At 47.0% G+C, this 24,256-nt stretch overlaps 9 protein-coding genes; 6 read left to right on the forward strand and 3 right to left on the reverse strand.

The window, feature by feature from the left end:
* The first annotated feature begins 387 nt into the window (after window positions 1-387).
* Window positions 388-2,021, forward strand: GSBLH_T00000018001 (uncharacterized protein). XM_013038146.1 has 7 exons: window positions 388-418; window positions 450-476; window positions 510-566; window positions 599-649; window positions 679-788; window positions 821-1,210; window positions 1,240-2,021. The coding sequence occupies exons 3-7, from the start codon at window positions 512-514 to the stop codon at window positions 1,585-1,587; spliced, it is 954 nt and encodes a 317-aa protein (XP_012893600.1). The 5' UTR covers window positions 388-418; window positions 450-476; window positions 510-511; the 3' UTR covers window positions 1,588-2,021.
* A 1,386-nt stretch (window positions 2,022-3,407) lies between these two features.
* GSBLH_T00000019001 (uncharacterized protein) lies at window positions 3,408-4,465 on the reverse strand (the record flags this gene model as incomplete). XM_013038147.1 has 3 exons in its annotated part: window positions 4,137-4,465; window positions 3,781-4,106; window positions 3,408-3,751 (listed from the first exon to the last, which is right to left on the reverse strand). The coding sequence occupies exons 1-3, from the start codon at window positions 4,181-4,183 to the stop codon at window positions 3,408-3,410; spliced, it is 717 nt and encodes a 238-aa protein (XP_012893601.1). The 5' UTR covers window positions 4,184-4,465.
* A 297-nt stretch (window positions 4,466-4,762) lies between these two features.
* Window positions 4,763-6,395, reverse strand: GSBLH_T00006004001 (uncharacterized protein; the record flags this gene model as incomplete). Its single annotated transcript, XM_013038148.1, has 10 exons — window positions 4,763-4,787; window positions 4,810-4,980; window positions 5,055-5,375; window positions 5,406-5,587; window positions 5,634-5,867; window positions 5,899-5,941; window positions 5,970-6,062; window positions 6,095-6,194; window positions 6,223-6,298; window positions 6,330-6,395. The coding sequence occupies 10 exons, from the start codon at window positions 6,393-6,395 to the stop codon at window positions 4,763-4,765; spliced, it is 1,311 nt and encodes a 436-aa protein (XP_012893602.1).
* A 3,340-nt stretch (window positions 6,396-9,735) lies between these two features.
* On the reverse strand, window positions 9,736-13,444 carry GSBLH_T00000020001 (Pyruvate:Ferredoxin (flavodoxin) Oxidoreductase (PFO); the record flags this gene model as incomplete). XM_013038149.1 has 1 exon in its annotated part: window positions 9,736-13,444. One exon carries the CDS (start codon window positions 13,442-13,444, stop codon window positions 9,773-9,775), a length of 3,672 nt encoding a protein of 1,223 aa, XP_012893603.1. The 3' UTR covers window positions 9,736-9,772.
* A 1,212-nt stretch (window positions 13,445-14,656) lies between these two features.
* Window positions 14,657-15,830, forward strand: GSBLH_T00000021001 (uncharacterized protein; the record flags this gene model as incomplete). XM_013038150.1 has 2 exons in its annotated part: window positions 14,657-14,740; window positions 14,770-15,830. The coding sequence occupies exons 1-2, from the start codon at window positions 14,683-14,685 to the stop codon at window positions 15,828-15,830; spliced, it is 1,119 nt and encodes a 372-aa protein (XP_012893604.1). The 5' UTR covers window positions 14,657-14,682.
* A 566-nt stretch (window positions 15,831-16,396) lies between these two features.
* Window positions 16,397-17,373, forward strand: GSBLH_T00000022001 (uncharacterized protein; the record flags this gene model as incomplete). The annotated part of the gene is made up of 10 exons (XM_013038151.1): window positions 16,397-16,444; window positions 16,474-16,620; window positions 16,654-16,722; window positions 16,754-16,845; window positions 16,876-16,948; window positions 16,979-17,019; window positions 17,049-17,086; window positions 17,117-17,156; window positions 17,185-17,297; window positions 17,327-17,373. The coding sequence occupies 10 exons, from the start codon at window positions 16,397-16,399 to the stop codon at window positions 17,371-17,373; spliced, it is 708 nt and encodes a 235-aa protein (XP_012893605.1).
* Window positions 17,374-17,438: 65 nt separating this feature from the next.
* Window positions 17,439-19,838, forward strand: GSBLH_T00000023001 (uncharacterized protein; the record flags this gene model as incomplete). XM_013038152.1 has 8 exons in its annotated part: window positions 17,439-17,619; window positions 17,654-17,765; window positions 17,797-17,905; window positions 17,938-18,467; window positions 18,498-18,726; window positions 18,762-18,979; window positions 19,008-19,121; window positions 19,152-19,838. Exons 1-8 carry the CDS (start codon window positions 17,582-17,584, stop codon window positions 19,836-19,838), a joined length of 2,037 nt encoding a protein of 678 aa, XP_012893606.1. The 5' UTR covers window positions 17,439-17,581.
* A 1,138-nt stretch (window positions 19,839-20,976) lies between these two features.
* On the forward strand, window positions 20,977-21,318 carry GSBLH_T00000024001 (Asparagine synthetase; the record flags this gene model as incomplete). Its single annotated transcript, XM_013038153.1, has 2 exons — window positions 20,977-21,015; window positions 21,046-21,318. 2 exons carry the CDS (start codon window positions 20,977-20,979, stop codon window positions 21,316-21,318), a joined length of 312 nt encoding a protein of 103 aa, XP_012893607.1.
* Window positions 21,319-23,026: 1,708 nt separating this feature from the next.
* Window positions 23,027-24,164, forward strand: GSBLH_T00000025001 (uncharacterized protein; the record flags this gene model as incomplete). Its single annotated transcript, XM_013038154.1, has 6 exons — window positions 23,027-23,221; window positions 23,252-23,329; window positions 23,361-23,531; window positions 23,561-23,704; window positions 23,734-23,934; window positions 23,967-24,164. 6 exons carry the CDS (start codon window positions 23,027-23,029, stop codon window positions 24,162-24,164), a joined length of 987 nt encoding a protein of 328 aa, XP_012893608.1.
* Window positions 24,165-24,256: the final 92 nt, after the last annotated feature.

Below are 24,256 nucleotides of genomic sequence, written 5' to 3' on the forward strand. Positions count from 1 at the left end.
CAAGCCTATTTCTCTCTCTCAGAATCATGGCTCCCGGAATCGAGAAGTTTATGCTTTATACACTCTCCTTCGCAACGCTCGCTGCCACTTGCGGATTGACCTATTGCCGAAGACATGTAAGTCATGCTGCACTGAGTCTTTTGTAGAATCTTATTGAGCCTATCGATTTAAATTCAGATGATTCTGCAAGTTTATTTGGCTTCAAGACACGCTCACGAAAAAGTTCTGATTCCTGATTGTGCCCTGTGAAGTACGAGTACTCGTTTATTTATAATTTTCGACGCCTCAAAGTTCGTTTTCCAAATTTGCTATTTTTTTTGTTATAATACAACCGACATTATTCTACCATGAGAATTGTAGAGAAAATGCTATTTTTATAAGATGTAGAAGGGAGGGAACGTCGAAGATGCGGGCAAACGTAGTTTTCTTTGCTTTTTGTTAATCTTTAGAAGAGGACGTGAATGACCTTATCGAAGGTTTTTATTTTTGTTATGGATAACATTCACTAGTAATGGAGGACGCAGAAATGGATGGCGTGGAAGATGCCATTAACTTGGATGATGATGGTATCGTTCGTTTGCTTACATTCATACTATAGAATTGATAGTGATGGATGCAGATGAATTTATAGAAAAGGCGGAGAAGGAGTGTAATTGCTATTATCACCTGATTAAGTAGTGAAAGAACAGGGCAACAATATGGGAGATGACCAAGACAGTGTGGACGACCCAGTTGAAGACGCTGCACTTTTAGGCGACGAATGTGAGATTAAGCGTGACTCGATTTGTGTATATTTTGTTTCTCTCTTTCTTTGAATTAGTCCTTTGAAGGACACACAGACTCCGTGCTCTGTGTCGCTTTCAACCCGATGCATCCTCTCCAGCTCGCTACCGGAGGCCAGGACGAGCAAGCCTTTTTGCTCCAACTTTCTGATAAAGAAACGCCTTCGGTCTCCTCTTGTCACCTCACCGGCCATCAAGACAGCGTTTGCAGTATCGCGTTCAGCTATACAGGTGAGTATCTCGCGACTGCGGATATGAACGGCGTCATCAAAGTGTGGAAGAGCAGCAACGGACAGCTCTTGAAGACGCTCCAGGGACCGGAAGATTTGGAATGGATTCGCTGGCACTCGAAGAGCAACGTCCTGCTCGCTTCGGGCAATGACTACACGATCTGGAGTTGGAGCCTGCCCAAAGGATTCGCGTTGCCTGTAGGGCGAGGGAGGCGGTGAGCATGTAGCTGCTCTGCGGCCACACGGACTCGGTAACGTGCGCGGTGACCAATCCTTCCGGACAGCTGCTGCTCACCGGCTCGATGGACAACACGCTGAAGGTTTGGAAGCTGAAGTCGCACGAATTGGCCTACACGTTCAAGGAAGGCGAGTATGCTTTCGAACCAGGAGGGGGATCATGGAATAGACATCGCTTCCACGAAGGCGGAATCGTGTCGGCCGACGTGCATCCCAAAGTAGGGTCGGATGGCGCGTGTCATGTCCAGACCACGCTCTGCGTTACGGGCGCGCGCGACGGCTCGGTCAAGCTGGAGAACGTGAAGACGCACCGCGTAGCGAGCAGGGAAAGCGATTGAGTGTAGGTGCTGGGAGGATACGAGCACAAGAGCGAGAATCCGGAAGAAAACTGCTCGGTGGAAGTGTAGCGATCGTTGTCGTGGGTTCGTGTGTAGCGTGCGGTTCAATCCCGAGTTTAATTGGGTGGCCTCGGCGAGCATGTGCGGCACTGTGATCATTTATGACTACGATTCGAATCGAATTCGACAGGAGATCAAGCACAACGGAGGCGTGATTCGAATGGTGTGGCATCCCAACAACGTCGTGCTTGTCACAGGGTGTTTGGATGGGTGCGTGTATGTCTGGGACGCCCGCACAGGACGCAATTTATATAAACTGTCCGGACACACCGATATCCTGCTAGACATGGACATTTTCGTGCAAGATAAAATGCTGTACATCGCGTCTGTGAGCGATGACAAGACCTGCCAGCTATTTCGAGTGCGAGTGTAAAGCTGTTTGAAACAAACACGACTAAGTGGATTTGGGCGTGGTGTTGAACTACACGATCAACCATTCGATTCATTCCGACTCTGTACATGTCACGAAGGTGGTACTTGTTGACGTATCTTCCGTTCTTCTGCAGCTGCGCGACTTCCTTCACAATATCCTGAATATACAACTGCATTCAATCGACCCATCCGAACCTACTCGAGGCGCGTTGATCAGTTCCACCAGCTCGTTCAGCGATAAATACTCCCGTTCGCCCAGATAGCGAATGACCAAGTTCCGAATCTTGTCTTTGTCCTCTTCGCGAAGCATCTGGCGCTCGCGCATCGCTACGCGGTTCGCCAATTCTTTGCTTTCATTCAGTTTGGTCTCGCGGATTCTCTGGATATCAGCCACAGCGCAGTCACCCACTTTACTACGCTCTTCGTTTAGTCTCTTCGTGAATTCTCGACGCTCCGATTCTGGCATATAATGAATTGTAGGTCTACGCATCGAGCATTCCGTGAAAAGAGTACAAGCTCTCCGATGAGTTTTGAATTCGGAAAATCGCTTTTCGCGCTTGCATCGTTTCACGATTTGCTCTTGCGTTTAGGGTCACAGAGCGAGTTCCCTGAAAGGAAACGATTTTGTTTGCTGGATCACTCGAAAATAAATACATATTCTTCGAATCTGGGTTTTGGGAAAGTGAAAAGATGCAAGAATACTCCGAAGAATTAATTCCTTTTCGATCCATTAATTCATGGTCTATCATCATAATATCCTAGAGTGAAAAGTCTCCTGCATTCATACGGTATTGTCGACTTTCTTAATCGTGCCAAAAGTCTCAACTATTGCTAAAACCACGAATAATATGTATTACCGTCAAAGGAATCAATTACCTTCGATAGCTCGTCCTACAGCTCATCCCAGAAAACCAAAAGGATACATTCACAGCAATGACGATAAACTTGTCATTCTGGTGTGTGCTATCTACCTTCCAATCTCCTTTTCCGAAAAGAGAAGCGTCGTCCATTCAAACGCTACGATCCTAAAAAACTGTGAATGTTTTTCTTCTTGAAACAGGTCGAATCAAAACGAGAAAAGAAGATTGGTTCCAGCATTATCTGTAGACCACGGAACAAACGTATATCACGAATGAAAAGAGACAACCACCCTCCAAAGACTTGATTTCAACAAACACTTCACCAAAACTTGGCAGGAATCCACTTATCGACCACTTTATCCCCCTCCACAATCAAGAACTCCTTATGCTGCGCGGCCGTCATGCATGAATGATTCGGCAGAACCTCCAGCACCGTTCCCACAGGATACTTCGAGTAATCGATCGGCTCCTTCGACGTCAGCAACGCGTGCTCCTGACTCAGCCTATCCTCCACCCTCCTCCCCGCCCCTACTTCGCCACGAACAGTTCCGGATGATCCCTCACGGACCCCCAATTCTCCAATCCGCCTTTATCTTTGCTCAGCGGAATCCCGCCTCCGTCCGTCAGAATCGTATTCCGGCTCGGATACACCGACAGCACGCGCATCAGTAATCGTGCCGCGTTGTTCCGTTCCGACGCGCAGCTCCCGATCGCCACCTGCATTCGGTCGTAGCAGCAATAATTCCCCGCGTGGATCTCGTTCACGCCCGTCCAGTCCTCGTTCAGCGAGCACGCGGGCGTCGAGCCGCACGAAACGATCGGCACAGCGATCCCGTTCTCTTCGAGAGCCGAGCGAACGCGCGCCATCGCGTCTAGAGGGAAAGGAGGAAGCTGAGGAAACCTCGCTCTTCACGTGCTACGCGAATGACGTCGTCAATGGAGGGCTGGTCGTAGGAGTGGCCAGCGTGGCTGTAGAGACCCAGGAAATGACAGTTGGGGCTTTGAGTGATTCGCGTTGCCAGTTTTATGATGGAATCGAAGTCGGAAGCGTCGATACCGGCACGATGATACCCTGTATCGATCTTGATGAAGAGATTGTAGTGGCCCTTCGTGCCTTCGAGGAGAGACACGTGCTCTTCGAGATCTACAAGAAGATTCAGGTTGCGGACTTTCTGGGAGTAGGCAGCTAGGTCATTTAGCTGGTGGGTTCCAAACGGGATTCCAAGACTACATTCATATAGAGTAATGAAAGCAAACGTTATATCCTGAAATCCATTGTCCGCGAAAAACTTCAATTCCGCCATGGTGCTCACGATAATGGCTTGTTCTTCCTCTGGAATTCCTTCTAGCTGGATTTTGGCTCCTTCGATCGTCTTGTGCGTCTATTCCATAAAGTTGATCCTAAGGTAGTTGCCTTCACATGGACACGCAGTTTCAGATTCTGCTTCGAGGCTCTTTCAACCATCGCTTTACAATTTTCCTATCCTTAAGGAAAAGCTCTCGACACAATTACACGGAAAACGGAAAGATCTAGCGCATACGCAGGAGTATTCACGTCCTGAATGGGATAGGGAGTGAAAGACATGAGATAACAAAGATTTTGTATGTGATGGCGTATCCTCCGTCCCTGTTTTTCCCTGGCCAGGAGACAAGTTCTATGTCCTTTTCTGGGATTGACGACGAATATGATCCCGAGTTCCCTTTGATCCTTTCAATTTGAAATAGGAAACCTAACTCGTATTTGTTAGTGCGTGAAAAAAGAGAAAAGGAGGAAGAAGAGAACCAACGCGTGTTTTTGGTGAAACAACAGCTAGCTGAGGTATATATACCTGACTTTTTATAAAACGCAGAATGAAAAGCACCAAAGAGAAGAAAGAAGACGATTAGAAGAGAACATTCGCAAGGGAACTATTTTTGACGCCATTCCAACCTCAGGTATTGGACGTGGAACCCAGATGACGCTCCCTGCATGGATGACAGAAGTAAGTGACACGACATGGACTTGACAGTAGGGGAAAGCCCATTCAGAAACGAAATTGTAGTCATGTAATAGTAGTATACATGATGCGTTTGTTGAAACAAATTCCCAATCACTCCGTTCCTAACAAATAATCCATTCCGGGAACTGCTGTAGTCAGCATTCCCAGTTTATGCTCGGCTTCTAACAAGGCATACAAGAAACTTGGGTTCTGCTGCAACAAACGCTGCGCCTGAATAGGATTTCGCTTTGCTACTTCTCCCAATTTCTGTAATTTCGAATGTAGCTCCTCATCAGTGAATTCCTTTAAATAAATCGGCTTTGAGTCATCCGTCGTTGCTCCACTCTCTGCTTCTTCGTCTCTTTTCATCGCATCTTTTGCCATTTTAGCCGTCAACCTCTCTCCGCAAAATGCTTCTCGCTTGCAATATTGGATCGCTTTTGTGCATTCTTCGATTGACTTAAATTCGATAAAGCCATATCCATTGTTAAGATTCTTATCTTCACGCATTGAAAGGCTACATTTAACAATAACATGCTACTCGTACTTTATTGAGACGGGTTTGACGCATGGGAGAAAGAAAAGAACGAGATCCTTTCCTGTGGTTTTATATGGTATATCTTCTACTATGGCATTATATTCGAACAAAGGATAAACAAAAAATTGTATTTTCGATTTGCATATTTCATAGAACAAACAAATGAACTCATCACTTCTTCTCTCGCTTTGCTACATTGCTCACACTACAAATAGGTAAAACACATTTAGTGCATACATGAGAAATAATCCCCTCCAAATGGTTGATGTACTCAAGACTCTGAGAATATCCGCTTTCCAGCTTATTCAAATATTCCGATAACTCAGAGAATTCTTTTTTGAGCGATTTCATTGATTCGTCCTGTTCTTCCTTCTCTTTCACGACCATGCGATACAGCTCGTGATTCCGTATTTGCTCATTGGTCAAAGGTACGGAGAGGTCTTGTGGAGACGAGCCATGGAAAAAACAGCTCTAATTTCAACCATCCTAAGAAAAGGGAAACCATCTTCTCGTTGATTTGGTCGATCTCTTGGCGGAAAGATTCTCTACAATAGGGAAGAGGATTGATAGTACCTTTTCTTTTTGTATGCTTCGCTTTCTTCCGAAAAGCGATGCTCCAATACCCTCAATTCTGTCAGTCTCTTGTCCAAATCTTTTTTCAGAACTCTAAGCGTTACTGGAGAGCAATTTCAGAGTACTCATAAGAGCGATCTTTTAAAGAGCAGCTCTCAGTCAAAGCGCCAACCTTCTCACATAGCCGAATTTTCTCTTCCACAAGAATTGCAACCTCTCCTCTCACTGAACAAGAAATAAAATCTAATAATACACTTTTCCATATCCTGACGTGTTTTCTTGTGCTTTTCGATTTCTGTTTCTAATTCCATTTGCTTTAAGCGATAATTCTACGCAATAATTGGCAAGAGTTACAGCTACCTCCTCTAACTTGGAGATCTTGGATAGCAAATCACGGACATCTTCAGCAGAAAAGGAATTACTCATTGTCCCAATGCGGATAACAATAACGATGAAAAGAAGCCATATGGAGGGAAAGAAAGGACTTGGAGGGAAATTGGATTTATAGTCATAATATCAAAAATCTCGCGAGATGGTAACATAGAAACGTGAAAAACAGTTGCGAGGAGGTGGAGAACGCAAATAACGAAAATGGAGTAGCCATAGGACAAACTGGCTATTTTTTCTGTGAATAGCATTCACAGAAAAATAGAGGAATACAAGTAATGGGTTAGATTACATAACTTTATAAAAAAACACGTTTCAGCTGAATCCTATAGAATATTGACATGTTGCTATGACCAAATAACACAATGAACGATCGTCGTTGCATTTAAAAAGGTATTTGGGATAGTCAAAAGAGATTGGAATTTATTACTTAAATATATGTCATAGAGCGCAATAGAGTCAAAACAATGATATAATGACCCATTCTGGAGTCTAACGAAGATTATTAGAGTTGCTCTAATTCCATAATGTTGTAGTAGTAAGAAGAAATACGTGTATATTTCAAGAACACATAAATGACTAGTATCACATACTCTCGTTCGTATTTACATAGCTGATTGCTGTATTCACGTAAAAAGGCTTGCTGCAACTAATAACCAAAATTAAAGCTCATTAATCCGGAAAATCTTAAATGAAGAAAAATGACACATTACAATCCATTTTCATCATTTTGCGATAATACCCTTGCATTAAGACAAAATAACGTAATGGTTACGAATCTAAACGGTTTGATATAAAATTGGATTTGATAAATAGGCGTATTACAACATACAAAGGAATCAAGGTATTTGCTGAGTGATTATGTAAGTGATAAACGAATAAGAACCAAAATTGGTGGGGTAGAATATGAAATCCAAACATACCAAGGGAAACACTCAAACGAGTATTTGTTGAGCGAACTAAGAGATGGAAAGATTGAAGGTCGTTGCCAATTATTCAAGCATGGAATTTTACACTTAGCGTGGACAATGAAAAATGGAAAACGAGAGGGAGAAATAACTGAATATTGGGATGGTAAAGTATTGCACAAAGAAAACTGGAATTCGATATTTGGAGAAGATGGAAATCGAAGAATGATTGAGAATACGAAAGAAGGGTTGATAATGACAATTCGATGTACAGTGAAGCCTGAAATGAATGATAATAAATACGAAGTGAGAAATGATGCAGAAAGTAACGTGAATGCTGAAATAGTGATTTATCGAGGCGGATTTGATAAAGAAATGAATCGCCATGGACATGGAATTGAATATGATATGGAAAGTGGCAAAGAGAAGCTTGAGGGATATTGGGAAAAGGATAAATTGGTCCAAGTCATTCGTGAGTTTGATGCAGATAGTAACCAAATGATCGAATATGTAGTGAATGATAATTTGGAGATGTGGAATCGAATTCCTGTTTATATTGGAGGATATTGTGAGATGCGAGGAACATTTTTAAGACATGGACTCGGATATTTGATTGATGAAAACAATGGAACAGCTATTCGTGAAAGTGAATGGAACTGCGGTGAAGAGATAAAGGGAACCGATTTGTATGAAGGATGGTATATGAAAGGATTGCAAGAAAGTATTCGAAGCGTATTGAGGAATAAGAAACCGGAAGAGATGAAGAATGAAACAGATGATGTAATAGGCGACAAAATTACAATTAGTAAGAATGAAGAATTGATAGTCATTGATAATAAGGTGAATGACTTAGTGATAAGTTCCAATTCTTGTAATGAGTTTAATAAACTTCATTTGAATCAATTTAACTGGCTTCGATCAATCGAAATCGGCGATGGATGTTTAGGATCAGTGAAATCATTTGAATTGAAGGGATTGAATCGATTGAAAACTATCAAAATCGGCAAGAATTCATTTACGCAGAAAAAGAATAGTAATGGAGACAATAAATCGAAATCGCTCTGCATACTGAATTGTGAATCATTGGAATCTATTGAAATTGGACAATATAGTTTCAGTGATTTTGGAGGAGACTTTGAATTGAAGAATCTACCACAATTGCAATCCATTCAAATTGGAAACAAAAACAACTATTATGATTACATGTACAGCAGTGAAAAGTATTGGTATAACTTCTATTCCTGTTCAATTCTAATTCGAGGTATTGATATTATAATGCATGTGTAATGATTAGATCTTCCAAATCTACAATCCATTAAAATAGGTGATGCTGCATTCGGTAATTCCCAATTGATGAATCTATCCAATTTGATTTCTCTGGAATCAATCGAAATCGGCGATGAATGCTTTAAATCGTTGAAACTATTTGAATTGAATGGATTGAGCAGATTAAAGAGTTTAAAGATAGAGAGTAACTCTTTTTGTAATACTGAATTGATGAATCTATCCAATTTGATTTCTCTGGAATCAATCGAAATCGGCGATGATTGTTTTGGATCAGTGCAAACATTCAAAATCGATGGATTGAATCAATTGAAAACGATCAAAATCGGCAAGAATTCATTTACTCAGAAAAAGAATAGTAATGGAGATGATGAATCGAAATCATTCCACATATTGAATTGTGAATCATTGGAATTTATTCAAATTGGTGATTTCAGTTTCAGTGATTTTGCTGGGGACTTTGAATTGAAGAATTTACCTTTGTTGAAAAGTATTATTATTGGTTCATATTACCAATCAAATTCCTATAGCTATTCATATTTGAGTAACAGCAATTCCAATAGAAGTTATTATTACGTCTCACACAGTTTCTATCATAATTCGTTTGTGATTCGAGGTATTGATTTGATATTGAATTGTTGAATGATGCATAGATCTTCCAAATCTACAGTTTATTACATTAGGTGATCGGGCATTCAATTATTCCTTATCAACAATAATTGAAAGTATTGAATAAATTCGAATGAAATGAGTGATGTAGATCTTCCATCATTACAATCCATTCAACTCGGTTATAAAGCACTTGCTGGAAGAGATGATGATGATTCAACCTCATTGATAATGCGAAGTATGATTGAGATCATTTGAAATGATTTGCTTTGTAGATCTTCCAAATCTAACGTCCATTGACTATTATGAAGGATGTTTCCAATCCCCCAGTACAGTGACATTAGAGAGTAGTTCTGAATACTGAATACTGATAGTATTTAGATATTCCAAATCTTCAAAATGTCAATCATCGTAGAAAAGAAGGTGATCTCTATAACTATTACCCTCCTTTCCACAAAGTTCAACGGAAAACAATTACCAGTATTCCCTCTATTCTCTTGTTCCATTTCTAGATGTCTCACCTACACTTTCCAATCTGTTAAAATAATCCACCAACTGCTTGTTTCAACAAACAACGCATTAATTACGATAAACGGACACACAAAATAAGCAAGCTTACTTCTTCTCGAACTTCTTCTGGAGATATTTATACAATTGTTTATCCGACATGGCCATGCGCACTCTATCCTCGTGTCTCTCGATCAGCTGCTGCTTCAGCGTGGCGTGCAGCGACGTCGCCACATCCGGCAGGCTCTTGTCCAGCGTCGTGAATCGGTTTTCTCCCTTCAGGAAGTCGCCCACGTCCGTCTTAATCTTCTTGAAATCCAGCTGGAACGGGTTCTCGCCCTTCTCCGCGCGGCGCGGATCGTAGCGGTACAGCGGCCAGTAGCCCGAAGACACCGCCTTCTCGGCCTCCTGCGCCATGCAGGACATTCCCGTCGAGGCGGGCATTCCGTGCTGCATGCACGGCGAGTAGTTGATCACCAGCGAAGGTCCGTCGTAGCTCTCGGCCTCCACGATCGCCTTGATGGCCTGGCGCGGGTCCGCGGCCACCGCGATCGACGCCACGTACACGTTCTTGTACTGCATCGCCATGCGGCCCAGATCCTTCTTCATCAGCGGCTTGCCGCCCGCAGCGAACTTCGCCACCGCGGACATCTGCGTGGCCTTCGACTGCTGGCCTCCCGTGTTGGCGTACATCTCCGTGTCCAGGACCAGCACGTTGATATCGTCGCCCTGGGCGAGCACGTGGTCCACGCCTCCGTAGCCGATATCGTAGGCCCAGCCGTCGCCTCCGACCACCCACTGCGTCAGCTTGGGCATCACGTCGATCACCTCCTCCAGCAGCTCCAGCTCCTTGTGGTTCTTCTTCTCGTTGGCCAGCAGCGCCACGCAGTTGTCGTAGCACACCTCGCACTTGTCCGCATCGCGCGGGTTCTCCAGCCAGGTCTGCAGGTTGGCGCAGAGCTCCTTGCTCTTGGGGATGGAGTCGTCCTTCAGGATGCGCTGCACGCGCGTCGCCAGGTTGCGTCGCTTGATCAGCGTGGAGGTCATCATACCGAAGCCGAACTCGGCGTTATCCTCGAACAGCGAGGAGCCCCAGGCGGGACCCTGGCCGCGCTCGTTCACCGTGTACGGGTTCGAGCAGAAGGTGCCTCCCCACACACGCGAGCAGCCCATCGCGTTCGCCACCATCAGGCGCTTGCCGAACAGCTGCGTCAGAATGCGCACCGACTGCGTCTCTCCGCAGCCCGCGCAGGCTCCGGGGAACTCCAGCATGGGCAGCTGGAAGGCGCAGCCCTTCACCGTGGTCTTGTCCACCAGGTCGCCCTTGTTCTTCACCGTCATCGCGAAGTCCCAGTTCTTGCTCTCCACCTCCTGCACATCGCGGAAGTTGGTCATCGTCAGCGCGTTCGTCGGGCAGTTCACCGAGCACACCTCGCACGACGTGCAGTCCATTGGCGACACCTGGATGCGGTAGTTCAGACCCTTCAGCTCGTCGCCCACGGCGGGGATCATCTTGAAGGTCTCGGGAGCGCGCTTCGACTCCTCCGCGTCCATCAGGAACGGACGGATGCACACGTGCGTGCACAGCGTCGCGCACTGGTTGCACTGCGTGCACTTCGAGGGGTCCCACACGGGCACCTGCGTGGCGATGCCGCGCTTCTCGTACTTGGAGGTTCCGGCGGGCTGCACGCCTCCGGACACGAACTTGGACACCGGCACCTTGTCCGCCTCCATGTACAGCGCGGGGTACAGCGTCTGCAGGAACTCCGGAGTGCCCGCGGGCCACACCTTCGGAGCGTCGTCAGGCAGGTTCGCCCACGCGGCGGGCACCTCGATCTTGTGCAGGTTGCTCAGCGACTGCTTCACGGCGTTCAGGTTCATGTCCACGACCTGCTGGCCCTTCGAGCCGAAGCGCACAGCGATGTCCTTCTCCAGCAGCTTGGGAGCGCGACCCTCAGGCAGGATCGGGCAGAGGTTGAAGAACACGCTCTGCATGATCATGTTGATGCGCTGCTTCAGACCCACGCTCTGCGCCACGCCAGTAGCATCGATGTTGTAGAACTGGGCCTTCTTGTTGGCCAGATCGCGCTTCAGATGGTTGGGCAGGTTCTTCTCCAGCTCCTCCAGCGTGTTCCAGGGCGAGTTCAGAACGAAGATTCCGCCCTCCTTCAGCTGGTTCACCATGTGGAACTTGCGCACGTAGGTGCTGTTGTGGCAAGCGACGTAGTCCGCCTGCTGCACCAGGTACTCCGACTGGATCGGCTCCTTGCCCACACGCACGTGGGACACCGTCAGACCGCCCGACTTGTGCGCATCGTACACGGAGTACGCCTGCGCGTTGAAGTCGGTGTTCTTCACAATCAGCTTCACCGCATCGTGCGACGAACCCACCGTTCCGTCCGATCCGTAACCCCAGAAGATGCACTGCTTCACATCATCGGGCAGCGTCGGCAGCGGCTCGCCGTACTCCAGAGACGAGTGGCACAGATCGTCGTTCACACCCACCGTGAAGCGGTTCTTGGGCTCGGGCTTCTTCAGGTTGTCGAACACCGCCTTCACCATCGCGGGAGTGAAGTCCTTGCCTCCCAGACCCATCTGGCCTCCCACGATCGTCACCGGACGCTTCAGCTGGTTCATCGAAGCCACCACATCCAGGTACAGAGGCTCTCCGGGAGCTCCGTCCTCTCGGCAACGATCCAGCACGCACACACTCTTCACCGTCTTGGGGATCGCCGCGTCCAAGTGCTTCTGCGAGAAGGGACGGAACAGGTGCACCTTCACCACACCCACCTTCTCTCCATGCTTGTTCAAGTAGTTCACCGTTTCCTCCACCGTGGTTCCAGCACCCATCACCACGATCACACGGTCCGCGTCGGGAGCTCCAGCATAGTCGAACAGATGGTACTGACGACCCGTGATGCTCGCCACCTTGTCCATCGCCGCCTGAATCTTCTCGGGAGCAGCGTCATAGAACGGCTGAGCCACGATGCAGTTCTGCATGTAGATATCCTGAGACTGAGCAATTCCGCGCTGATACGGGTGATTCGGATTCAAGGCTCGCTTGCGGAAAATGTTCGCATCTTCGTAGGGATAAATCTTGGCCACCTCGTCGCACGGAATCGTATCAATAGAGTTCACCTCGTGAGAAACTCTCCAGCCATCGAAGAAATGCAGGAAAGGAAGGCTCGTGGTGATAGCAGACAGGTGGGCCACCAGCGCGAGATCGTGTGCCTCCTGGACACAGTGCGAGGAAAGAATCGCAAATCCAGTTTGTCTCGTAGCCATCACATCAGAGTGCTCGCACAGCAGCGACAGAGCCTGCTTAGAAACCACACGAGAAGCCACGTGAATGACGGCGGGCAGCAGTCCTCCAGCAATACGATACATGTTGGGAATCATCAGCATCATGCCCTGAGAAGAGGTGAACGTTGTTCCCAGAAGACCTCCCACAAGAGCGCCATGCAAGGCTCCGGCGGCACCTCCTTCAGACTGCATTTCGGTCACTTTCAGAACGTTTCCAAAAATGTTCTTTCTTCCCTTCACCGCCCATGCGTCGGCATGCTCTCCCATAGGGGAAGAGGGAGAAATGGGATACAAAATTGCAGCATCGCTCACATTGTAAGCAGAAGACGCCGCAGCTTCGTTTCCATCGATAGCCGCACGGACCTTCTTATACTCGGAAAAGAGGCGAGTAAAAGTAGACTTAGCAACACTTCCATTCAAAGAACCAGCCAGCATAGCTGACTGTCTAAATGACTGCTTAAGAGCCACCGCAAGCATCTGGTCGAACTAAGTTTTTTTTTATTGTTACCACTTTTCGGTTTCCCCTTTAACCACAGTTTCTGCCGCGGTTATTTTGAATCAGTGTTATACAAATGCCTTTGATTATTATAGGGTTGTGGATCACTGTATGGTAATCACTGATGTTGCGACCATTCGTTGTTTGCTAGCAGTTGTTGCGATGGAAATCACTTCTGCTTTATGCCACCATTTGAGAACAATGCAACTAGAGTGGAATGGAGCTAGAAGACCCGATTTTCCTATTTTGTACAAACCCTTTATTTGTCAAATTGAAATACACTTTAAACCAGCTCGCTTTGTCAACACCTTATCCATTTGTCCTAACACGTTTTTGTGTGCAAATGTATCATTTGATCTTTTCTGCATGGGCAGTGCATTTTGCGTTATTCATTAACGTCGAAACATTACCACACGTATTGTGTCAGTTGTGGTTTACAGTATTTTGACAATATGCTATGCTACCATTGGATGTGACCGGTTATGCTATTTTTATGCGGTTTGTGAAGTGTTCTATACGATGTGTACACTCAACCTGTTTTCATTTCAGATAGCTGTGTAAACGAGTATGCCACACATTTATATTATATATTCATGGCATTCTACCATGTGTTCTGAACTGAGTGTGGGTCTGGGTACACTAACTTCAATATGAGTGTGCAATTAGTATTTACAAATCGAATGAATCTTATTTTCTCTCACATCTCAAGTCATTATTAACTCAAAGGACTTAGTCATCCAGATCCATGTATGGTATTCACCTACATGTGGTACGTTCAGAAATGATGGCAGAACACTCCACTGAGCCATTATCATAACAGTGTTCCAAGGGATGATCTCAAAGTATTTAACCTTAAAACTGTCATGGTTGTTCTATTTCAAGTATATGCAATACACTGAACTCGAATTAGATGTCTCTAGAAAAGTGGAATGATGCTCGTATTCACTTCAATACGATTATTTTGAATATCTCTATGTTTAAGCAAACCTACAATCAATATCTGTTCTCATCACGTTCGAAATACATGTAATTGTCTAGACTATGCGTAATATTCCAGTACCCCTTTTTTGTGGTCATGAGGATAAAATTCTCCTCCCTGTTGCTGCGTTCCTTGTTAAACTGGTGAATTGTGTGTAGGTAAAATAACCACGGGAATCATACAATCCGAGTACTGTCATTCTTTGTTTTACGAAATATTATCTCAGCCATGTCCGGCATTATGAAAGCTCTGAAAACGTCAAAGAGACGTTTGACTCAGCAGATGAAGGTAGCGATCGGTAGAGCTTCTAATTTGCTTGAACGGTAGGCAAAGCCGATGTCACGTCTGATGCCACCTTTGATATCTTGCATCGTCAGTTTTCTGATGTTGAAAAAAATCTATCTCTTTTCAACAACCAGTGCATTGCCTTAATCGGTAACATCGAGAGCTGGTGCGATACGAACAGAAAACTAGCAAATGAACTGAAACGGTTCACTAACTCTGCGGGAACCTCCTCGGATGATATGGAATCTTATAAGGACACTGTCATGAACCTTGATACGGTGCTCCAGGCTGAATACAACTACACGCGAAGAGCTCTGTGCTGTATTCTTCGTACTCGTATCATCAACCGCATCGACCGTTTATTAAAGAACGAGTTTGCGCAAGTCGGGAAGGTCGTGAAAACACGCGAACACATTATCACCGACTATGACTCCCATCGTCAAAAGTGCTCCACCTTCGAGCGGAAAGGCGATGCGGAGAAGGCGGATCGTTTCCGCCGGAAGGCGGAGCACGACAAAGAGATGCTCGACGAGCACACCGCCTATCTGGAGGAGCGTTTTCAAGAACTAATCGACATCGGCTCTTCCATTCTCCGCATCGAGAACGCCACGCTCATCACCTGCGAAATGTACTTAGTGAAGCGCCAATACGAAGCCATGGCGGAGATCTGCAACAATCTGGGCGAGGACACTGTAGGCGCGGTCACATACGACATTGACGACGTGATCAATCGAATTCAGGAGGGCGAAAACATCGAGTCCACCTACCAGGCTCCCGAGCTCGATCTCCCCGAACCCCGCAATTTGGAGATCCCCCGAGTGACGGACTTCAAGGACGTCCCGCGGGAGAGACGTCGAAGCAGCGAGGATTATGATAACGGCGCGTATGAATCGCGCAGAGCTCCCAAGAAACCGCTGCCTGCGCCCGGAAAACGGAGCTATGTGGTCGCGATGTATGCGTTGGAGGCGGAGGAGGAGGGTGAGCTGTCGTTCAACGAGGGAGATCGCATTGAAGTGATTCGCAAGGATCCGAGCGGATGGTGGGAAGGACGATTGAATGGAGAGGTCGGGCTCTTCCCCGAAAACTACACGCAGCCTGCATAATTATGATGCGTTTTACCTTTCACGCGCGTTTGCTCAGTTCAGAAGATCTGTTGGTTGTTTGTTGGCACACATTATTTGGCTCTCCTGCGGGCAGACAGGGTACTCTTTTTAAAACGTCATGCAGAACCTAAATATCGATCGAAGCATCGCACAAATCGAGGAGAAGTTACGGGGTCGGCACTGTTTGAAAGATTTGGTGATTCTCGCAAAGGAACACCCCGAAAGCATCAATCGGTTTATTTGCCTTGCTGAAGCGATCGAAGATGACTTGAACAGTCGCGGTGCGTTATTTTGGAATTGCGTCATTTCTAGACGGCTCGGTTCGTGTCACAGAAGCCAGAGAGAATTGTATTGCTTGGTTCCTAGTATGACTGTAGATGACGCGTTTTTTGTCATGACAAACATATCTGCAATGGTTCCGAAAGGCAAGTTTTCTATCGCATTTTGTGATACTTGCTTTTATCTGGACTCATCATCCAGACAGATCCGAATTGACTATTCAAAGTAGTTTTGCCATGTCCTCCTCCCGTAGTATCCGAAATATTATCAATATCGGTTCTCTCGAAATGAAGCAAGTGTCAAACACGGTGGTCGCACTCAAGTCCCCTCTGATTGTATTCGTTTTCCATTTCTATCAAGATAGTTGGGGAAACGCAAGTTAGATTGCGTGTGTCTGACGTTGGACACGAGTACTCCGAAGGAAACCTATTTCACAGACAAGAAGCGCAAAATCAAAGGAAAGGACTACTCCATCTTCATTACAATCCTCAAAACCAAATTCACGTTTTCTGTTCACTTGCTTTGCTTTCTATCTCACTTAAAGGTCATTAAGCCCGACTCCTCGTTTTTCATCAGCAACTCGAGAACAAGCTTTGTTAAATGCTATCATGGAGTTTTGCGCTGTTTGTTTGCCTTTCCAATAGACCTCTCCTTCCTACTTGGTGCCTTGCAGACCGGGTCTGGTGATCGCCACGTCGTCCAACGTGCATTATATTCCGCACGAAGACGTGATCGCGTTCCCTTCTCTCTGAAGCGTGAATTGTAGGATGAATCTGGACCGGTTGGGAGGAGGCACGTTCGATTTCATGGTCAAAACGAGTACTCAAAAGCAGTACGATGTGTGGTTGGTGGAGTGCGGTGATGGATAGTTCACGATGGTGGCGCGGGAAGAACGAGCGTGTCTGGAAGAGTCGATTTGATTGGATGAATCGAATGTAGATACAGCAAGGAAGTCATTCGGGAAAACCGAATTCGACGTAGAGGATGGGACGATCGGTAATTTGTAGAGGGAGGAAAGGGAAATGAGGTGGACGAAGACGATTCGAGGTGGGGCTACCTGATGCGTGTGATGTAGTGACGACCCGTTCTCTCTACAGTCTGAAGATGAAAGCGATAAAGAGAAGGACGCAGAGGCCCTGAAAGAATTGGTGAAAGAAGATTCGGAGGAAGATGCAGATGGCAGCGATAGTCCTACTTCATTTCTAGTAAAACTGTAGGTAGTCCTGATGATGACCTTCCTTCTAAAAGGCAAAGAACGATTTAGCATTTGTTTGTTAAAATCATTTTTGCAGATATCTCTTTTTGAGAATACTATTCTTCTGGTTTTTCACCGAGACTGCATTTCCATGAGTAATTCTGACTACGAAGAAGAGGGGTATAAGGGAAGACGCAAAGGGCGCTCCCTTGGTCATTCTGGTAGAAACGTCGTTAGTTTTACTTCAGGAAATTCTGGACTGACTGGCGATGCTAAAATGGATGAAGAGATTCCTTCTATCGATTTGACGCCTATGTACTTCAAAGGCTTGTTTCCTTTAATTTTGTAGGGATTATAACCCTATTAAGGAGATTCAGCGCAAACAGAATCACAACGAGGCAGAAAAGAAACGAGTCCGCAATATCAACAAATGTGTGGATGATTTGAAGGAAATTCTGGATGTACAATTGTTTCTCCTTCTACTACTCATAGAAGGCCAACATTCCTCATAAGAGCGACAAAGTTTCCACCTTGGAATCTGCTGTAACATACATGCGCGATTTAATTAAGGAACGAGACCGTCTAAACACCCATCTCGGCTGTACCCATCTTCTCTATACTTTTCACCTCCAGATGTCAGTAATCTCTTGGCCGATGGAATTGGCGGAGAAGACGAAGTTCTTTCGGACGAAGACGACAACCACTTCCTCCAGGGCGAGGTCAATCACGCCTCGCTCGGCGCCACCGGGATCACCGTCGATTCTGCGGACAAGCCTTGCGTCATGTATCCAATGAACGCCCAAGGCGACGCTCCGACGGCAGGCGACTTCCCGTGCGACAGCACCGAAGTGAACAAGCGTGCGGTGAAGGAAATGAGTCGCAGCGTGCGTCGCAACGGAATCGATTATAAAGGCATCTGGATGAACAACAGCATGCCGTGTCTCATCGTTCAGATCAACTCGGGCAAGTTGCTCAAAGGCAACAGCTTCTTTATGAAGCTCTTCCAGTTCGAATCCATGGAGCAGCTTAATCAGCTGTCCTTCTTCGATATCATCTCTCCGTCCGACCTCTCGCTTTTCTGGAGCGAGTACAGTCAGCTCGTCAACGCGCAGCACCAAATGATGCGATCGTTCGTTTGCCCCATTAAAAATCCCGCTACTTCGGTGAGCAGCTTTGCGACGAATGAGATGTAGATCGAGATTCCTTGTCTGGTTACCATGGGATCCATCATGGATTATGATGGACACGTCTTCCAGGTCGCTGCTACTTTTACGCCCTTGCAGAGAGTTGATTCCGGAGCTGGAGCCACACCGACTGCAGGACTGATGCCCGGGAATGGCCAGAGACCGATAAAGACGGAGCCCGTTCCAAATGTTCATATTTCTAAGTTTATGTGGGGTGTTTGTTTACAATCATTCGTATGTGCGGAATAGGAGCGCTTATTACGGTATCCGGAGGGACGAGAGAGCAGGACCTGAAGGAAGTGAATGAAATTGCCAAGAGTATACGGAATCGAGGACCCGATTCCTTTGAACAATTAGCATTGGAAAATGAATCGATCCACTTTTTAGGATCCGTTTTGCATATGCAGGGATCCGCAATTTGCAAGCAACCATTGATCCACCCCGATGGTGATGTTTTCCTATGGAATGGAGAAGTGTATGATGGAATTGAAGTAGAGGTGCAATGTATCTTCGCCGTAGATCCTCCCTGGTGAAAGTGACACTGAAGCTGTTTTTCGTTTATTAAATAATGAAGGAGACATTTACAGCATCCTAAAAAGAATCAAGGGTCCTTGGGCTTTTATATATTATCGTGTTTGCCTTTATCCTTCATCTAAATCACAGAAAACAGAGCATAAAATCTATTTTGGGAGGGATGCTGCGGGTAGGCGCTCGCTTCTCCTCCGAATTTGTGATTTGGGAGATTCCATAGTCATTGCCAGTTGTCTTCCTCGCGATACACGTCCTCTTCCTCCTCCCCACCCTGCTGTCACCTTTTCTCCCGCAGCTCGTAAAGCAATCTACGAAAACGAGCTCAACCCCACCTGTTTCGCCACGATGGACATTGCTCCATTAGGCATTTACTCAATCGATTTCTCTTCATCCTCCCTCTTCGTAGACCTCCTTCCCTTCAATCTCCCTCTCTCGACTCTTCACGTCGACACGAATTGCTCACCGCCGCAGCGTCTCAGCGCAGCGGAAACGCTTTTATCGCTACTAGAGCAAAGCATAAGGCGAAGAGTGTCTACGATCGCTTCCCTACCTGCGACTCGCGCTGTGTGTGTGATGTTCTCAGGAGGAATCGACTGCTCGATCCTCGTCTGCGTGCTGTGTCGCGTGCTGCAGTCGCTTCACATTTCTTGTGTCATCGAGCTCGCGAATATCTCGTTTGGATCGAAGGTCGAAGCGATCGAATCGCAGTCTCTTCGACAATTGCGAGAATTGTACCCGGATCGATACACAGCGCGTGGTTCTAGTGTTCGAATTCGATATAGTGCGGTCGTTTGCGGATATTCAACAATTATACCCTGAGCAACAATTCCGATTCGTGGAAATCAACGTAGCAAACGAAGAAGTGATGCAACACGAACACGAAATACTCGACTTCGTCTCGGTTTTTCGCTCCAAGTTCCGCTCACTTCTAGCCAGGATTTTCGCAAATGGACTTCCAAATCGGCTGTTGTTACTGGTTTCTGTCGCGAGGCAGGGGCCGATGTCTGCAATGGAATGAAGAGATCAAGCAACAATTGTTGGAGCTGGATCAAGCTTCAAACGAGCAACGACTGACCAGCGATCCAGTCGAATCTTGTACACTCCCAACTCCCTCTGCTGACAAGTGCAAAACTCGCAACTGTCGCAATAGCCGCGAGGAGGGGTGTAGAATGCAGATGTGTTCCAAATGCTGCATTCGTGTACAACGAAAAACCGCGGAATATAACCGGGCAAATCCCACCAAACCACGGGTTGTGCTGAAGCATTCAATTGATTTTAGAGAACGATCGAATGCCCATGTCACACGATCCCATTGGATTGCTATCCAGATGGAATCCATTGTGAAACAACACGAAAAGCACAGTACGAAAATGAAATCGAAACGAACACCCGACACGAAACCGAAACCGAAACCGAAACCGAAACCGAAACCGAAACCGAAACCGAAACCGAAACCGAAACCGAAACCGAAACCGAAACCGAAACCGAAACCGAAACCGAAACCGAAACCGAAACCGAAACCGAAACCGAAACCGAAACCGAAACCGAAACCGAAACCGAAACCGAAACCGAAACCGAAACCGAAACCGAAACCGAAACCGAAACCGAAACCGAAACCGAAACCGAAACCGAAACCGAAACCCGACACGAAATCGAAACCGAAACCCGACACGATATCGAAAACGAAACCAGACACGAAACCGAAACCGAAACCAAAACCAATGCTGCCACTGAAAACCACAAGGAACATCAGCCACACAACGCTGCACAATCCCAGCGTCCAATTCCACCCGTTGCGCGAACTTGTAACGACGTGGGTCTTTCCTGCCAATTCCACGAATATTCCCTCCAATCCAAGGTCCTCTTCTCTGGAATCGGAGCGGATGAATTGTGCGGAGGGTATGTGAGGTACCAAACCGCCTTCACGAATGGAGGTAGAAAAGCCAGCTGGGAAGAAATGACGAAGGACTGGAGCCGTTTGTGGATTCGAAACCTGGTCGATTTTGGAAAGTCGTCTAACTCATAGGGGAGAGACGATCGATGCATTTCTGAGTTCGGAAGAGAGATGAGAACACCTTTCCTGGATGAGGATGTGAGCGACTATCTTCGAAATACGTGTTTCGATTGTGTAATGGAATGGAGTGAAACTAATGAGCAGATAGTAGATTTTTCGATTCCGAGGGGCGAGGGAGACAAGCTGATCTTGCGAAACGTTTCTTCATTGCTAAACCTGTCCTTTTGTAAGTCTCTAAGCAAACGGGCAATCCAGTTCGGTAGTAGGATCGTAAAGTCGTCATAAGTGGGAGATGTGATGAATAGAGAATATAATCAGTTTATGAACAAAAGCGCTCGAGGGTCCAAAGGCACATCTGTATATAAACCAATGAGTGAAATGTGAGATTGTGAAATGTTTACAAATTTCCGATTGTTTCCTTTGACAAACACTACTCTAGAATGTATATTGAGTAATTTGGGTGAAAGGAATAAGAAAAAAGGGCGGGAAATTCCCAAATAATATTTGATGTTGACGACTTTTATTGATTTAAGTGAAGTCCCATACTATACATTTTTAAACTATTCGAGAACTATTTCATCAAGTGATAATTGTTATCTGAGAAAAAATTCTATGTCAAATTTATATACAGAATCAGAGCTCAGATCGCATGAAGGTATATATTTTGAGTGTCTTTTTTTGAAGGTAACACTCAAATGATGGGAATAAATCCATCAATCGTTTTTGCTGGAGGACCTCGCTCCGCCTCTGCAGTCTCTGGAGGATCCCAGTACTTGTTTTAATTAGGCACTATTCCTTGTAGAGCTTCCCCATTTTATCAAATGCAAGGACGTCCATCCTTTGCTGAATCGCTAGTTGTTAATTCGCCACTTTCTTTCGACGGTTCCAAATCTTACTTTACCCCTGGTTATAGCACATATAATAATGAATGCCCTCATCCTTCTGCACAGAGTGATGTTAGCTTTATTGGCTGTTTTTAGGTATAGTTTTCTCAATCTTCTGTCGGAAGGTTTTATCCACGTCCAAGATCTGTGTATGTTTTTATAATTTAATTTTAGCTCGATAGGTCGCCTAGAGATGAATCCCATTATGACCCGTTCATCTCTTCCGGTCCTTTCATGTCTTTTGGGGATCTAGCCATGGACTCTTCTTCAACTCGCGCCTCTGCAGCCTATCCCCCCGATTCCTACTTCCATGACCGTTATACCCCCTCTGCCTCTCCCTTCCATCGTTCCGATTACTTCAGCGCGCCTCGCTCTTCGCTCCCCGACGCCTCGTCTCCCTCCTACATGCCCCCTCGGGGCCCCTCCTCGTTCGCAGCCGTTCCCTATTCGCGTTTTTCTCCGCACGAGCGAAGCTTCGAAGCGGATCCATCGCCTTCTCCGATGATTCGCAAAGGCCATCGACCCGCCTCTGCGCGATCCGAACGATCCGAGCGATCTGAGCGATCCGAGCGATCCGAGCGATCCGAGAAACCGGAGAAACTGGAGAAACCGGACAAACCGGAGGGGCTCGACATGCAGGAGCGTTCCGAACGAATGCTTCGTCCAGGGAGATGCAGTCGATCCGAGCGATCCGAGCGATCCGAGCGACCGGATCGCGTCCTGCGTCCTGTGAGACCTGAACGATCCGACAAACTGGACAAGCCCGACAAGCCCGATAAGCTGGACAAGCCCGAGCGATCCGAGCGATCGGACCGGTCCAGACGACCCGATCCAATGATGCGTCCCATCCGAATGGACCGTCTGGACCGTCTGGACCGTCTGGATCGTCTGGATCGTCTGGACCGTCCCGATCGCTCGGATCGCTCGGATCGCTCGGATTGCTCGGATCGCGCGGGAAGCGAGCGGCCGCACTCGCGAAAGCATCGCAAGGCTTCGAAGGAGGACGGAGGCGCGGAGCGGGAAGCCGAACCGCCTTCGCTCGCGTCGCTCCGCCACGAGATCGAAGCCAACCGAGGCGAGCTTCTGACGATGGCTCTGCAGCAGAACGGATGCAGGTAGGAGTGGCGAGCGGGTTCCATCGCAGACATCTGCAGTTAGCGCTGGACCAGGAGGGAACGTCGCTGGTGGATGTGCTGTACGAAGAGATGGGCGAGCGGATCGGACTACTGATGACCAACCAGTTCGGAAACTATCTCTTCCAGAAGATTCTGGAGATGAGCAGCGATCAGCAGCGGCGACAACTCGTAAGTCTTGCTCTTCGCTGGAGAGTGTAGCTCGTCATGGTGCAGAGCCAGCTTCGCGAAGCCTCGAAAGACGTGCATGGAACGCGTTGTGTGCAGAAGCTGATTCATGTACCCCCTCGTTTCACTCCTCACCTCCCAGCTCTGCCGCCTTCCCGACATGGTCAACCGCATCCTGGACGGTTTGTGTCCCTTCGTCGTCGAGCTCTGTGCCGATGTGAACGGGAACCACGTGATTAAGTGCTGTCTGAAGAGCATGGCCGCCGAGCTGCGCCAGCGATTGCTCGACGAAGTGGTGGACCATTGCATCGAGGTAGAGCCGCGCCGAGGCGTTGAGAGTAGATCAGCAAGGAGATGTACGGCTGCTCGATCATTCAGAAATGCATCGAGATCGCGTCGGGAGAGAGCGCCGACCGCCTGTTCGACACCATCGAGGCGCACGCGCTCGATCTCATGCGCGATCGCTACGCGAACTACGTCATCCAAGTTCGGATTCTCTTCTCCATTTATCGTAGTACCTAATCGAAAACGCGCGGCCGAGCGAGTCGCTGCGGTTCTGCCGCTGCGTTCTCACACATGTGGAGGAACTCTCCAAGGAGAAATGCAGCAGCAATGTCGTCGAGAAGAGTCTCAATCGAGGCGACGAAGCCACGCGCGATTCGATTATCAACGAGATCGTGAACGCTTCGGACCTTCGCTCCATGTTGCTCGATCCTGTAGGCGCCAATCTGTTCGTTCATTCGCGTAGTACGCGAACTATGTGATTCAAAAGGCTCTCGTGCTGAGCAATGCCGATCAGAGAGGGCGACTGAAGCAGGCGATCGAGCCTTATGCGAAGGATCTCGCGGATAGCAAGACAGGGAAACACATTTTATCGAAGCTGCCCGAGTTGTGCGGCGGCGGTTCTTCGGAGCCTTCTATTCTAATTAGCAATTCTAACAAATGAACGTGTATATTTTAGGGTGAAGATTTGTTTTATGAAGTCTTTGGAGACTTTTGTGTTCGCTTTTTGTTCGGAAACAAGCAAGGAATCAATCA

The sequence above is a fragment of the Blastocystis hominis genome (genome assembly GCF_000151665.1).
Source record: "Blastocystis hominis, Singapore isolate B (sub-type 7) whole genome shotgun sequence assembly, scaffold_0".
In the NCBI taxonomy this organism is placed as follows: Eukaryota; class Bigyra; order Opalinata; family Blastocystidae; genus Blastocystis; species Blastocystis hominis.